This window comes from Choristoneura fumiferana, chromosome Z (assembly GCF_025370935.1).
Source record: "Choristoneura fumiferana chromosome Z, NRCan_CFum_1, whole genome shotgun sequence".
Lineage (NCBI taxonomy): Eukaryota > Metazoa > Arthropoda > Insecta > Lepidoptera > Tortricidae > Choristoneura > Choristoneura fumiferana.
Window position 1 is genome coordinate 38933231 of NC_133472.1, and position 14186 is coordinate 38947416.

A 14186-nucleotide genomic window follows, 5' to 3' on the forward strand; every position below is an offset into this window, starting at 1 on the left:
GTCAAATGTACTCCAAGAGCCGAGTACTGTCAGCTCTACAGATATTGGTACCGAACTTGCTAGCACCTTATATGTATACACTGTATTTCGAACAAGCAGTTCTATGGCGTGTTCTGGACGGACCAACAGCTCAGGACGGACAGGCATTTTTCAAAATAATACCAATCCACATTGGCGATCCCTTACTCCAAATAGCGAATCTACTGTGTTAAAAATAGTTGCTACTTTGAATAAATCTCGTAAAAATCAATATGTCAACAAAATTGAACCTTGACGTAGTTCATAAAGTTCACTCAGAAAAATTATCTATTTTGATGTACCAGTTTTTTTTTTAAGTAGTGACGAAATGTATTTATGTAACCTTGACAAGCTTACGCGTGACACTTGGTAGAACTCTATCGCAGTCAGTATTTGCTGTACTTATGAAGAAATACTTGTGATGTAAGGTAAACGTACGAGTTCTCGTCACTGTCAAGATAGTTTTCATCTTTAATTATGTAGTTATTTCATTAGCAATAGAGATAACAGCAGGGTGTAGCTCGGACGTTTACTTTAAAACCATCAAAAAATTTAATTTGTTGAAAAAAAAAAAAAATAACTCGTTGAATTTCTTGCCGGGTTCTCTGATATGACGGCACAGATGTAGTAAATAATGTTTTGCCATCGTATTTTATCGGAAAAGTTCGCATTTATCTTGCTCTCTCAACTAGCTTACTGTTGTTTACTGAATTGAACTTGTATAACGTAGTTTATTATGAAACAATTTTAGTTGCATGTATATTGGTTCTAGGTACCTGTATTCTTTATAGTGTGCGAAGTCGTGAAGCTGGAAGACACTGGAGGTGGGCTGGGAGTTGATCACGCTGTGAATGCCGGCGGGGCATGGGGTAAAGTTGCGGCTCTACAGGGAGCTCGCGGCACTGTATAACATAGAAACACGCTGTATATAGGGCAGAAGGACCGTTTGTGGCCATTTATTGTTTAAATATACGTTTGAAATAAATTTATAGTAATAAATCATTACAAACTTTATTCGTTTCTGTATAAGCTTTTGAAACCTCACTAAACATATTATTTTCATCTTCCCTGTTCGGAAAGTTTAATTTTCATGGGTAGATAGCCGGGTGGAAAATTGCGATTTCATCTCTAGGGTGGAAAGTATTTTTTTTTTAATTTTTCGATTAGCCGCGGAGTCGAAGATAATTGAGTTACGTCAATGACACTTTTTTTTCACGTTTCGGCATGGCCATCTAGATGCACGTCGTGACCAGCTTATATACAACACTGGAGGTTGGACGCCGAACATCCGTTTGAAACAAGAAATCTGATCTTTATTACGTCACGAACATATTCCATGTCTTTCTTTAGTTAGTCTCACTTCGTTGGAGCGCCAGAAATATCTCGGGTGAAATGGGTCACTTTCCACCCTCGGTTATCAATCTACTATTTAATACTATAACTCTTTATATATGACTTCAAATGTCAACTGGCCAAAAACGGGCTTGGTGGCCAAAACCGGTACGTCTGTCCTATATATAGGTAGTGCCACGAGAGTTGAAGTGATTGATTACACACACAGCCACATGTCGTGTAACGACAGCAGGATTTTGAAATTTACTCATTCATTTAATTCATTATCCTTTTGCGCAATGAGTTATTTTTGTAGCTGTGTGTGTAATCAATCATTCACTTCAACTCTCGTGGCACTATCTATATGTGCGAGGTGCGGGGTGCGGGCGGGTCTTGCAAGTTGAATTCGACCCACTTCCAGTGGTCATTTGGCATGCTTATGTAAATCTGGTGACAATGCAATCATCTGGTAGTGACATCCTGGTGGCCCGGCCAGGATCGTCTCCGCAAAACGGAACGCCTCAACGGTTAATATTATATATCGACTTGAAATTAGGTACGGAAATGTAGTTTGGATGACAATGCAATTACGGTCTACAAAAAGTACAGTCGGCATTTTTTTTTATTAAAAATGTTTTTTTTAACAGAAAACTTATTTTTATGCAAGAGGCGCAAACGAGCATGCGTGTCACCTGATGGGACGCTCATTCTCTCTCTCTATCTTATGATATTTACCGAGAGCAGCATCCGGTGTATCGCGATCAGGTTCTGTTTGACGAACGGCGGCATGGGGGAGCAACAGGCACTGACACCCTGGACCTCCCGCGGGAGAGTTTCCGCCAATTGGAGCAGCATATGATTAGGGAGCAGATATCTGTCGACAAACAATCTTAATATATAAAACAAAGTCAGGTTTGTTCGAACACTTATAACTCGAGAACGGCTGGACCGATTTTCATGATTTATAATTTGTTGTATTTGTCTGCGTTTTGAATAGCAGAATAACTATTAAAAACATTGGAAAATCGACAAAAAAAAATCCCATACAAAATTTTCATGGGTTTCGTAACTGTCAGTTATAGATCACATCCCCACACACTTACAAGAAGTAATTTATTTTATATTTGCCTAGTAAAATATTCACTTAAAATGATTGATATGGCAAAACAACGTTGGTTAATGGTTTGGACCCGCTAGATACCGATATCAGCTCGGATAATCTCAAAACGCTCTAAATATCTTTTAAATGGCCGTAGGATGCCATAATAACATATAGTTTCAATATTTTTTTGGAAATATATCTTTATCGTTACTATCGATTTAAATATCATGTTTTGTTGTTTTTTTTTTTAAATATGGATCTGTCCATTGGAGGACAATTTTGCCAGTGTCTAGTAGGTTTTGCCGTTGTACGGTAAAAAAAAATACCATGTTATTTTGTTGCTAATAAATATTTCATGATCTGTCATGGCGACAAACTATAAAGAGAACTGACGTTGTCATGGCGGTTTGTTTACGGTTTGTGCTAGTGTCGCCGCCTGCGCACAGAGTTTTACGTAATATTCCCTATGGTGAAAATTAATAGTAAAGGTGTACTAACATGGTTCCCTCGTCCAACGCTCTAGCCTGCGCGTCGCGCCACTTGTATAACATCTTGAGCGCCGCCATTTGCTGCGAGTTGAACGACTTCTTGGAACGCAGATACAGCGACAAATGGCTGTTCTCGTGAACTACCGTCTTGTTGTATGTCTGTAAAAAAAAAAATTATATATATATATTATTGGTTTGTACATATGCTCGTTAGCCTGAGATAGAGGGTTCACTTAGTAACCTTAGTTCAGGCACACGTGTTACGTAGTATCAAAAGAATGTATTTTTTAATTGTACCGCATTTTTTCTGAATAAATCATTATTATTATATTTTTTACTAGTGTATATACACCTTTTGAACGCCACGGTCGGCCACAGGCTAAATTGACAAAATCACAAACTACAAGCTTTTATTTAACCTGCAATGTATGTATGTACATATATACAGGTCAAATTTAGCAACTGAATTTCAACCCACTTCCAGAGGTCAGTTGACTTGAAATTTGGCATACTTGTGTTACAATAAAATAATCTGTTAGTGACAGAAATAGTGGCAAGTGGTGCAGCCAGGATCGTCTCCACAGGACGGAGCTCTTCAACGGACAATGACATCGACTTGAAATCTAGCTTGGATGACAGACAATGCAAGTACAGCCAACAATAACCTAATTAACGAAAAGTTGGAAAACCCCCGACTTTGAAACATCAAAGCTCAATATCTCAAAAACGGCTAAACCGATTTTGATGAAACATGTCTTAGAACCATCGCTAGAAAAACTTGACTTCAAATTAAGAAAAAAACGCATTCAAATCGGTCCACCCGTTTAAGAGCTACGGTGCCACAGACAGACACACATAGCGGTCAAACTTATAACACCCCTCTTTTTGCGTCGGGGGGTTAAAATGACATTCTTAAAGAGGTTAAAGGTACTGACCGTGCCGCAAATCTGCCGGCTCTGCTCAAACACCGAAAGCAGCAGCTGCGGCCCGCCGCCCTTACGCAACAATTCTTCCTTCATTTGTCGCCAAATGTAAAGCAAATAGTGCGTGTCCATGCGAGCGTATGTTACCAGCTCGTCGGGCAGCGGCCGGATGCGCCAGTCTGCCAGTTGGTACCTGAAGAGAGGGTTTGATTCAGTAAAGTCACAAACAAAACATACCGATGGTCTAGAAGACAAATGTTGTACTATACTTGGTTTGGAAAGGTATTTAACTAAATGTAAACAAAACAACGTCAATTGGTGTCTTAAACATTGAAATTACCCCATTAAACTATCTAAACATTTACATTCACTAAATCTGTGATGTCAAGTCAATAAAGTCGTACAGTCAGCATCAACAGTTTGGGTCAAATCTTGTGAGTTAAATTTAAAGTTAAATTTGACCCACTTCCAGTAGTCCGATCGACTTTGGTAAACTTATGTAAATCTCGTGACAATACAATAATCTGATAGTGACATCCTGGTAGTCCGGCCAGGATCGTCTCCACAGGACGGAACTCTTTAACGATTAATGGCATCGACTTGAAATTTGGTATTCAAATGTAGTTTGGGCGACAATATAAGTATGGTCAAAAAAGTACAGACAGCAAAAAAAACTTGTATTAATTTTTTTTTTTACCAAAATCTTATTTAATCTTATTTGTCGCATTGACACATTGACAATCTTGCATGGCGTTTCGTACGCGGCTGTAAAATTACAAAGTACGAAAGGGTACAAGCTTTTGATAGGTATTTAAATAAATGTAAACAAATCGATGTCAATTGGTGTCTTAAATATTGAAATTCCGCCATTAACTATCTAAACATTTGCATTTCTGTATTGAAATACTCTAGTCTAGTTTGTATTACAATGATAGATAAGTAAAATGTTTAAAATCCTTGAATGTACCAAATCTGGCAGCTGAAGTTTGTTTAATAATAATAATAATAATAGCCTTTATTCAGACAGTTTGAATAAGTTATTTTTTTTTCTTTTACATATTATACTTTAAGACAATATACAGTGCACTCATTCACTACTAATTTTATTATGCATCGATCTGTATGCCACTAATTGACAAAGGCCTCCTCCAACTGTCGCCATTCTTCTCTATTATTGGCCACTCTTGTCCATGTGCTACCTGCAACGGCTTTAATGTCATCAACTCACCGTCTAAAAGGTCTACCTCGTTTCCTCTTCTTGTGACTTGTGAACCAATTCATGACTAATTTTGACCATTTAATTCGAAGTTTGTTTACATTTAGTTAAATACCTATTCAAACAAAGTATATGTACTTATGTGCTACGCTACATAGAACACGTCGCCCTTACTTCTTGTCAGCGTCGACGCGGCAGTACTTGCACAAGAGGTATTTCAGCGAGAGCCTGGCGGCCTGCAGCGCGCGCGCCGCCTGGTGCGTGTCAAACAGCCCCACCACGTATACGCCGAAGTCGCGCTGCAGCCACATCACGTCCATCTCCGCGCCGTGGAACACCTGCGACGACACACGGTGTTAACCGGAACAAATATTTTATGCACAATAGTTGCAATAGTAGATTGTACAACAAGAGCATAAAACGAGCCATTTTACCCGAGACGTTCATATAGCCACCCGAGCCGGTATGGCGAGGGTGGATAGACACGTCGAGGGGAAAATGGGTCTAATGCTCGAGTTTTACACTCTGCTTTTCACTAAGATTGCGAGGAAATGAAATAGCCATACTTTCGCATACTGCTCCGCTAAGTTTAAAGTTAAACATGATCTTTTGCATGGATGGCCTACATGCAGTTGAGGTAAATTATATGATAACACTTTACTGTCTTGTAACTGTTACTTCCTGTTCGAACTTCTGTATCAAATTGTCAGAAAGCATGCAGAAGAGATTCAACTGAGAGATCTAAAGTCTCACGCTATATAAGTATTTGAAGTGGATATGGATATTGGCGAGACTTACCTTGAGTTTCTTCGGGTCAGTGAAAACTAAGTTCAGCTTGTGTATATGTTCACGTAGAGCCAGTGTGTCGATAATGAAGTCACCGCCTTCGTTCGTCGATATCTGAACAAGGCAAGTTATACCTGGAACGAAGTTATTTTGTTACATTAGGGGAAGCCAGTCGAACCACTAACTCTAAAATACAATGAACTTAAAGAATTTCTTTGGTCACCCGCGACTTTATAATAGCTATGCTTAAGGGGTTTGCTCCTGGTTAGCTCATGAGCAATGTCCCGTTAGATGGCGCTGTTATCAATAGTTCCTTTTTTCAGGTTTTTTTCGTAAATTATGAAGAATTATTTCACCAAAAACTAGTGGCGGGAGTATCTAAGCGTAACCGATTTTTTGACCCCACACTCGAAATGAAATATTCCGCCAAAGCCGCAAACGAGGTGCTTTACTTTGAACGTCAATTGCGGCCGTATACGGACACTAGGAGCTCACGCACACACTCAAATAGACAGCGCCAGTCTATTGCGACACTTAGCTACCCGATCGGGGTACTCCTTCGAGTAATATTCACATTTTTTTATCGAGTCACGAAATTTTGTACCAACTGTACTTTACTCGAAAATTTTACTACGACCTATAAAATTTATAGGTATTTTATTGATAATTAGAAGCAGGGTCTTGGATAACTGTTCGCATATTATAATACGAGCCAAACGCCTTTCAAGTGTTCATAATATGTGTACGATAAATTGAGAAATTACCAAGATTCTGACCACGGTTTCTTGTCTTGGTTGATGGTCTTGCTATTATTCAGGTTATATTTATAGTTACTTTTCGTAGTTACTACTCTTGCTAATGTGGTCATGGTCGTCGGTTGAAAATCGGTAGCAAATGTACAGGACGAGTTTCTTGGGAAAATAGTGCGGTGGTTTGTCCTTACCTTCCACGCCGCAGAGCTGGAGTTTGGAATTCGTAGTTAGCAATAGAGAGCGCTGCCACCAGGGCTCTTAGTCACCTTGTACGACACGCACAGAAATGCACAGGCAATCAAGTTTATCAAGGGCATCCGTAAGGCCAAAGTCCCTTAAGACACTGTTACACATGCTCTTTAGTAGCAAGAAAGCATGCTACTATTGAGCAAATGCTAACTAGTAGCATGTGTGAACAGGACATGCTACTATCGAGCATGCTTATTAGTTGCAAGCTCGAGACGGGGTGGAAGGGGGAAAGGTAATAAGCAAGTGTGAACGCGTTTGCTTCAGTCCATGAACATGCTCATAAGCATTCTTATAAGCATGCTAGTAACGAGCATGTGTAACAGTGCCTTTAGACATACCTAATAGTTTATGAACAGAGCTTCGTGTAAGCTCTTTCTATCAAAAGAGGTAATAAAAAGCTTACAGAGTTTACTAACCTAATTATCATCATCATCATCACTCAATTTCTGTGGTAAGACTTTTGGTAGAGAATTAGTAATCATAAGCTGCTAATATCAATTATTAATAAGTTGCTAACCATGAAAAGAGTTGACGAAGAGTTTATCTAGGCTTCTGCATCTGGATTTCTCAGTTCGTATATATAATTACTAGCTTAATCCCGCGGCTTCGCTCCCATTGAAGAAAAAAATCTATTCTGTAGTGTAGGTATTCGAATTAAAAAAAAACTTCTTGCACCTCTGCGATCCTCAAGGAGTATTCCATAATTCCAATTGTATGTTTGCCAAATCTCATGCATTTTTAGGCCATGTTTTGCCTTTATAGGTATAAATAAATACTTACGAAATACTTACATAACAGCAAAAGTTCACCCACTCGCCGATAACTGGTATCAAATTGCGGTAAAAAACTATCCCGTGCTAATTTTGTACCTACATATCTCTATAAATTGATTTTGTTAGGATAATCATAACCGATGATTTGGCACAATCAGCCGAAGACTACGAGCAGTTCCAAAATTATCTACACTCCCTTTGTTACCTTCGAGTCGAAAACAGTTGTCAATTCGTATCATATAACTACCTATTGTAAGTATTATCTGCTAGGATTTTTATCCGATCCAGCAGAGTTGTAGTCGTGCGTACTGGATTATTGGCAGTGCTTCCTTTGGATGTTCGTGCGATGGAACTACTGCGTTTTTTTTGCATTAGTTCCTTTACAAGACTAGAAGGAAAAACTGCGTTTATTTTTTTGTCTTTGTTCCTTTCGCAGTAGCATCTTCAGTTCTTGCAAAGGTACAAAGGCGGAAAAATAACGCAGTTCTTTCTTCAAGGTCTTGTGAAGGAACTAGAACTACCGCAAATAGTCCGTCGTATTTGCAGACTACGGGAACGTTCAGTTTAGCTGACACGTCATCATCGGAGACAGATGTTGCATCAAACCTAATTCGAAGCAGTCAAGCTCATAGGTAGCTGAAAAGTTTGGTACTTTGTCACAGCAAGCTACAGTGCTAAAATGAGCATTTCTAAAAAAGTTTGTACATTTGATTTGCGACACCGATTTGGGAAAAATTTGCAGGTAGATAGAGTGAATCGTTCACTGAGTTTAAATAACATAGTCTCCCGAAATGTCCCAATTAATTTGTATGGAAAGTTCCTTTTTTGTTACCGCAAATCCATAGTTTTGGTAACAAAACAGGAAATTTCCATACAAACCAATTGGGACATTTTGAGAGACTATGTTATTACGACTCAGTATCGTTCACTCTACATACCTGCAATTTTTTATCACAAATAGGAGTCGCAAATCAAATGTACAAACTTTATTTAGAAATGCTCAAATAGTTTTTTTCACACTTCTCCTTCAGAAAAGTAACTTTTCCTCCCTACCGAGAGGGAGCAAAGTGCAATTTTTCTGTTCAAGGCTTTTCTAAGTGTTTTATTGCAAATACAATTTTTGGAAAGCCACGTCATTTTCTATACCATTTTGCTCCCTTGTGACACAAATAACTATTTCACACCTCTCCTTCAGAAAAGTAACTTTTCCTCCCTGACGAGAGGGAGCAAAGTGCAACTTTTCTGTTCAAGGCTTTTCTAAGTATTTTATTGCAAATGCAATTTTTTGAAGTTGATAATTGTAAAGCCACGCCATTTTCTATGCTTATGCTTATGCTTCTTTAATAATACTCAGAATTTGTTATTTTCAAGTTGCTTAATGCTCGGTGTGAAAAGTTGTATGAGCCACTCGGGAGCAAAAATATTTTCATCTTGGGCGTTAACACTTGAATCCCTCATTACGCTCAGGATTCTACTTTAGAATCCCTCGCTACGCTCAGGATTCTATTGTAGAATCCAGAATGTAGCGAAGGATTCTAAAGTAGAATCCTGAGCGTAATGAGGGATTCAAGTGTTAACGCCCAAGATGAAAATATTTTTGCTCCCGAGTGGCTCATACAACTTTTCACACCGAGCATTAAGCAACTTGAAAATAACAAATTCTGAGTATTATTAAAGAAGCATAAGCATAAGCATAGAAAATGGCGTGGCTTTACAATTATCAACTTCAAAAAATTGCATTTGCAATAAAATACTTAGAAAAGCCTTGAACAGAAAAGTTCCACTTTGCTCCCTCTCGTCAGGGAGGAAAAGTTACTTTTCTGAAGGTGAGGTGTGAAAATAACTATACATGTCCTCAAATACTAAGAGTAAAAAGGGAATGTATTTACTTTGCTACTTTTTGAGCGCTCTTTGCCTGTAGGATCTACGGCTAACTAGTCTGGTTGACCGGGCAGTGGGTATAATTAATTTGTAATTTTCCCGCTGGTACAGTAAATTCATATCCCAATTATCATGCCAAATATTATGCATTATAAATCAAGTAACTATTTTGGAAACAATATATTTTTAGACACGAGTAATATTTACCTCGACGTTTCGGCAACATTACAGTCGCCGTGGTCACGGGTAGACTGAAGTGTGGGGTGACAAATAAAAATGACCAAGTGCGGGTAGTTCGAAGGACTCGCGCTGCTAGGCAGACTTGACACCCCACACTTCAGTCTACTCGTGACCACGGCCACTGTAATGTTGCCGAAACATCGAGGTAAATATTACTCGTGTGTGTTAGCGTGATAAGTCCTGTGCGTGGTATTTTGATTAATTCCAGTTTCTTTTAATTATTTTGTTGCTCTATTCCTCTCATCTGTCCGAGCACGCGAGCAGGCTGCAATTACCAGGCCCATCACTGCCGTTCCGCCTGTGACAGTTGCAGTTCTACCATACAATCTTTTCTTTGGGGTAAGTAAAATGCAGTATGTCGCATTAGACAGCGTTTGAGAATAATTATCAGGATCAGGGGGTCAGGTCTGCTAGTGAACAACGTCGGCATTAGATTCAGCTAATACTTTGAGAACAAAAAAAAGGTATAAACTGTGATACAAGTTAAATATTCCCGCTGTCCAGTCAATCAACAATATCTAAATGTGGTTCAAGAATAAAAATAATTATTATAATGTATGTAATAAAGTTTATTATTTATTGAAAGAACAACTCCATTATTTACATCACTGGTCATATAGCACATATGCCTCATGGACGTACCAGTAAAGCCACGCATCAAGGGTCAAGGAACCTGGTAACACCGAAACCACTCAATTATTCAAGTATTTATTTCGATGCAATCGAACCAATCAAAAATATCACATACTATTACACGTCTTTCTAGGTCAGAATAAAAGTATGTGAAACACATTTTTGAAGCATTATATTATACTACACCTCGTTGTTCCGGGGGTCAATAGTTTGAGCGGCCCATTTAGTGAACGGCATGTCATCGTCTACTAAAAGTACAATTTATATGATATTGGAAAAATTGGAATGGTAGGTGTCCGTTATCTCACTCCATATCTCGGTAATGCTGTATACGGCATCCTATAACGCCATAGCCCACTCCATGTGAATTACTGTTCGGATCTGACAACTGTAGAGGCCTGTCCGCTAGCACATCCTTATAGTGTATTAGGGGATAGACCTCCAAAATTCTGCTCATCTCATCTATATTAGATATGTTGGCTGTGGTCCCATGCCTTTCAAATGACCGGGTCCAGATGGGTTCGTGATCGAAAATCTGAACCAGCTATTACAATAATAAGTAAAGACCTTTATTTCGGACAATATGGCCCAGATTTCATTCAAAACATTTCAGTCAGGCATATTGAGTGATTTTGAAAATTGACAAATTTGAAATTTGGGACACTAGATTGGGTGAAAATTAATGTACAGCCAATAAGACAGTTTTGACCAACCTAACTTCTATACTTACTTAGTGCCTATAATGTAATGCAAACTCAAAATCAAACATTATTATGATGCCACTATAATGAAAGCAGTGACGCGAAAGATACAATTTGTAAGCGGAGATCTTATAAAACTAGCTAATAGCCGCGTGCACCTACCATGCAATAGTCCTAAATACAAAAGTCAAGGTACCAGAAGCTTAAAAATATATAATTTGTAATAATAGTTACACATATTTAAAAAAAAGTAAGCTCACAATAAAAAATTATCAATATATGAGCTTATACAATTCTTCTGATTTTGGTTCTTGATTCTGGGTATCTGTATGCGAGATTGTCATTTTACACGAGTTTCCTTTTCTTCTGTAAGGCAACCTGACAGTTCAGTAGCAATGACACTCGAAAAAGAACGCCATACTACCTACTACAGTTATCGCGGCCGGCTCAGTCAAGAATGTCTCTAAAGCTAGGCATGAGCAAAGTCTAAACATGAGTGATATTATTATCGATATGGATAGTCAATATTTAGTCATTCTGTGACATAGAGCATAACACCAACTCGTTTGTTAAAAAAATTTAACATATAATAATTCTACTATTTTTCTACTACAATGTTTATGTTTCACGCAGAAGAAGATTAAAACTATCGCGAAAAGACTTGTGCTAGCACGTTACTAGTGACAAAATAATAAATAAGTTTCGGAATAAGATGTCAAGTAAATATCGATCTATGCGATCTCCAGGGTGAGAAATTATTTATTTCGCAGGAACATACACAGGTACATGTCATGTTTGTTCTGCCCATCATCATCGTTTTCAGCATCATCACCATCTACATTATTATCATCTTCTACATCATCATCTACATAATTTACATCTTCATCATCGTCATCATCATCAATATCATCATATACATCATATACATGTCTGCATTATCATCATTATCATCATCTACTTCATCTATATAATCATCTACATAATTTACATCAACTATATCATCATAATGATCACAATCAACCATCTTCATCATCATCATCATATAAATCGTCGTCATCGACATCCTAACCATCATGAAATGAAATAAAATGAAATTATTTAATCCGCAGGAACTTACACAGGTGTTACAAATATTACACACTAGCTTTTGCCCGCGGCTTCGCTCGCGTTTTTTTGGACAGTGGGTGCAAATTTTTTAGTACAAAAATCGACCTACATACGTAATTAATTCTGATTCTTACCAACTTTGAAACCCTGCTTCGCTGATTCAGGGTTGGAATTTTAGAAAACGCTAAAGTACATACTACGCGTTTCTTTTGCCCGCGACTTCATACACGATATAGGATTTATATCCCGAGAAATTGTAAAGTTCCCGCGGGATATGAATTACTGTTAAGATCTATTTTAATATTCTTAATTGTCGATTAGAGACACATTTGTAGCTTTCTAGTATTGAAATAATTTTGAAAATCTGCCTCAAAATTGAAAGTTATTTTTATTGTGCGGAAAGTCTGTATTTTTTTTTTAAAGTAAGTAGTCTAATGTCAATCTCGGATAGTGTATCTTTCTATTGATAAAATAATTATTTAAATCAGCTCAACAGTTTCAGAGATGACCCCCAACAAACAAAGAAACAAACAAGGTTGAGATATTTTCCTATTCTTTCTATTTCTCTAATTTTTGCCCTAGTGCACCTCTGCATTACTTTAGGTCCATCTATGCCAAATTTCACACAGTAGCATGCTGAACGGTTGTGTTGCTCTGAAGATGAGCTCTGGTTGAGTTCGAAACGCGTCAGTGTAAAGTGGTGGTGATGGATCTGTGTGATTTGTGTGTTCTTACAGTGTGGAGGTGGAGGAACTGCATGAACACACATTGCATGAGCACAAAAGTAGCTATCATAAAGGTCACGGGTGGGCAAAGTAATTGTGTCAGCTCGTTGAACGTACATGTAAAAATTTCGTATCTATGCTATCAGCCCTTGAGGAGTTCCGTCATCAGCAGACGACCCTGGCTGCAGCATCAGGCGGTTTATGTCATATAAATGCATTTTCATTGAAATTTAACAATCATGTAAAATCTTTTGTGTGTGCCATCAACTTTTGAGGAATTACCTTCTACGGAGACGATCCTCGCCAGGATGAGCAGGATGTCATTGCTAAAAAGCGAAAATATAAATCCCATTTTATTCCCATACCCCGTAGAAATTTTGATAAATCCTGAAAATTAATTTATTGAATCAGGCGTTACTTTGCGGAGGTCCATATCAATGAACTAAAATAATTTCCTTGCTCACCCGCGACCTTACGATAGCTAAGCTTATGCAAAATATGCGTGTTCATGCAGTTCCTCCACCTCCACACTGTAAGAACACACACAAATCACACAAACCCATCTATCACCACCACCACACTACACTGACGCGTTTCGAACTCAAACAGAGCTCATCTTCAGAGTGACACAACCGTACACCATGCTACCAGTTGTTAGACTGGTAGCATGGTGTACGTACCAGTTGTTAGACTGGTAGCATGGTGTACGGTTGTGTCACTCTGAAGATGAGCTCTGTTTGAGTTCGAAACGCGTCAGTGTAGTGTGGTGGTGGTGACAGATGGGTTTGTGTGATTTGTGTGTGTTCTTACAGTGTGGAGGTGGAGGAACTGCATGAACACGCATATTTTGCATAAGCTTAGCTATTGTAAGGTCGCGGGTGAGCAAGGAAATTATTTTAGTTCATTAATCCTGAAAATTGTTTTTAGCTGTTAGTATTACCTACTTGCTTGCCAAATTCGAAGTCTCTAATAATTATAGTTACGCAAATAGGCCCATTTTGAAGTGAAAATATAAATCCCATTTTATTCCCTATCCCGTGGGAATTTTGATAAATCCTGAAAATAGTTTTTAGCTGTTAGTATTACCTACTTGTTTACTAAATTTGAAGTATCTAATAATTATAGTTACGGAAAAAGGGTCATTAATTAAAAGTGATAATATAAATCCCATTTATTCACTATCCCGTGGGAATTTCGTAAAATCCAGAAAAGTTTAGTGTTTTTAGCTGTTAATATTACCTACGTGCGTGCATGCCAAAT

General features: G+C 38.2%; 1 protein-coding gene across 1 annotated transcript in view; it reads right to left on the reverse strand.

Moving 5' to 3' along the window:
* The window catches only part of Rrp6 (exosome component Rrp6), a 44635-nt gene that overhangs the window by 5791 nt on the left and 24658 nt on the right, over positions 1-14186 (reverse strand). The window contains 7 exon segments of the mRNA XM_074099562.1: positions 795-880; positions 882-920; positions 2086-2224; positions 2951-3099; positions 3876-4056; positions 5254-5417; positions 5878-5999. Of these exon segments, the coding sequence (XP_073955663.1) occupies positions 795-880; positions 882-920; positions 2086-2224; positions 2951-3099; positions 3876-4056; positions 5254-5417; positions 5878-5999 (880 nt within the window).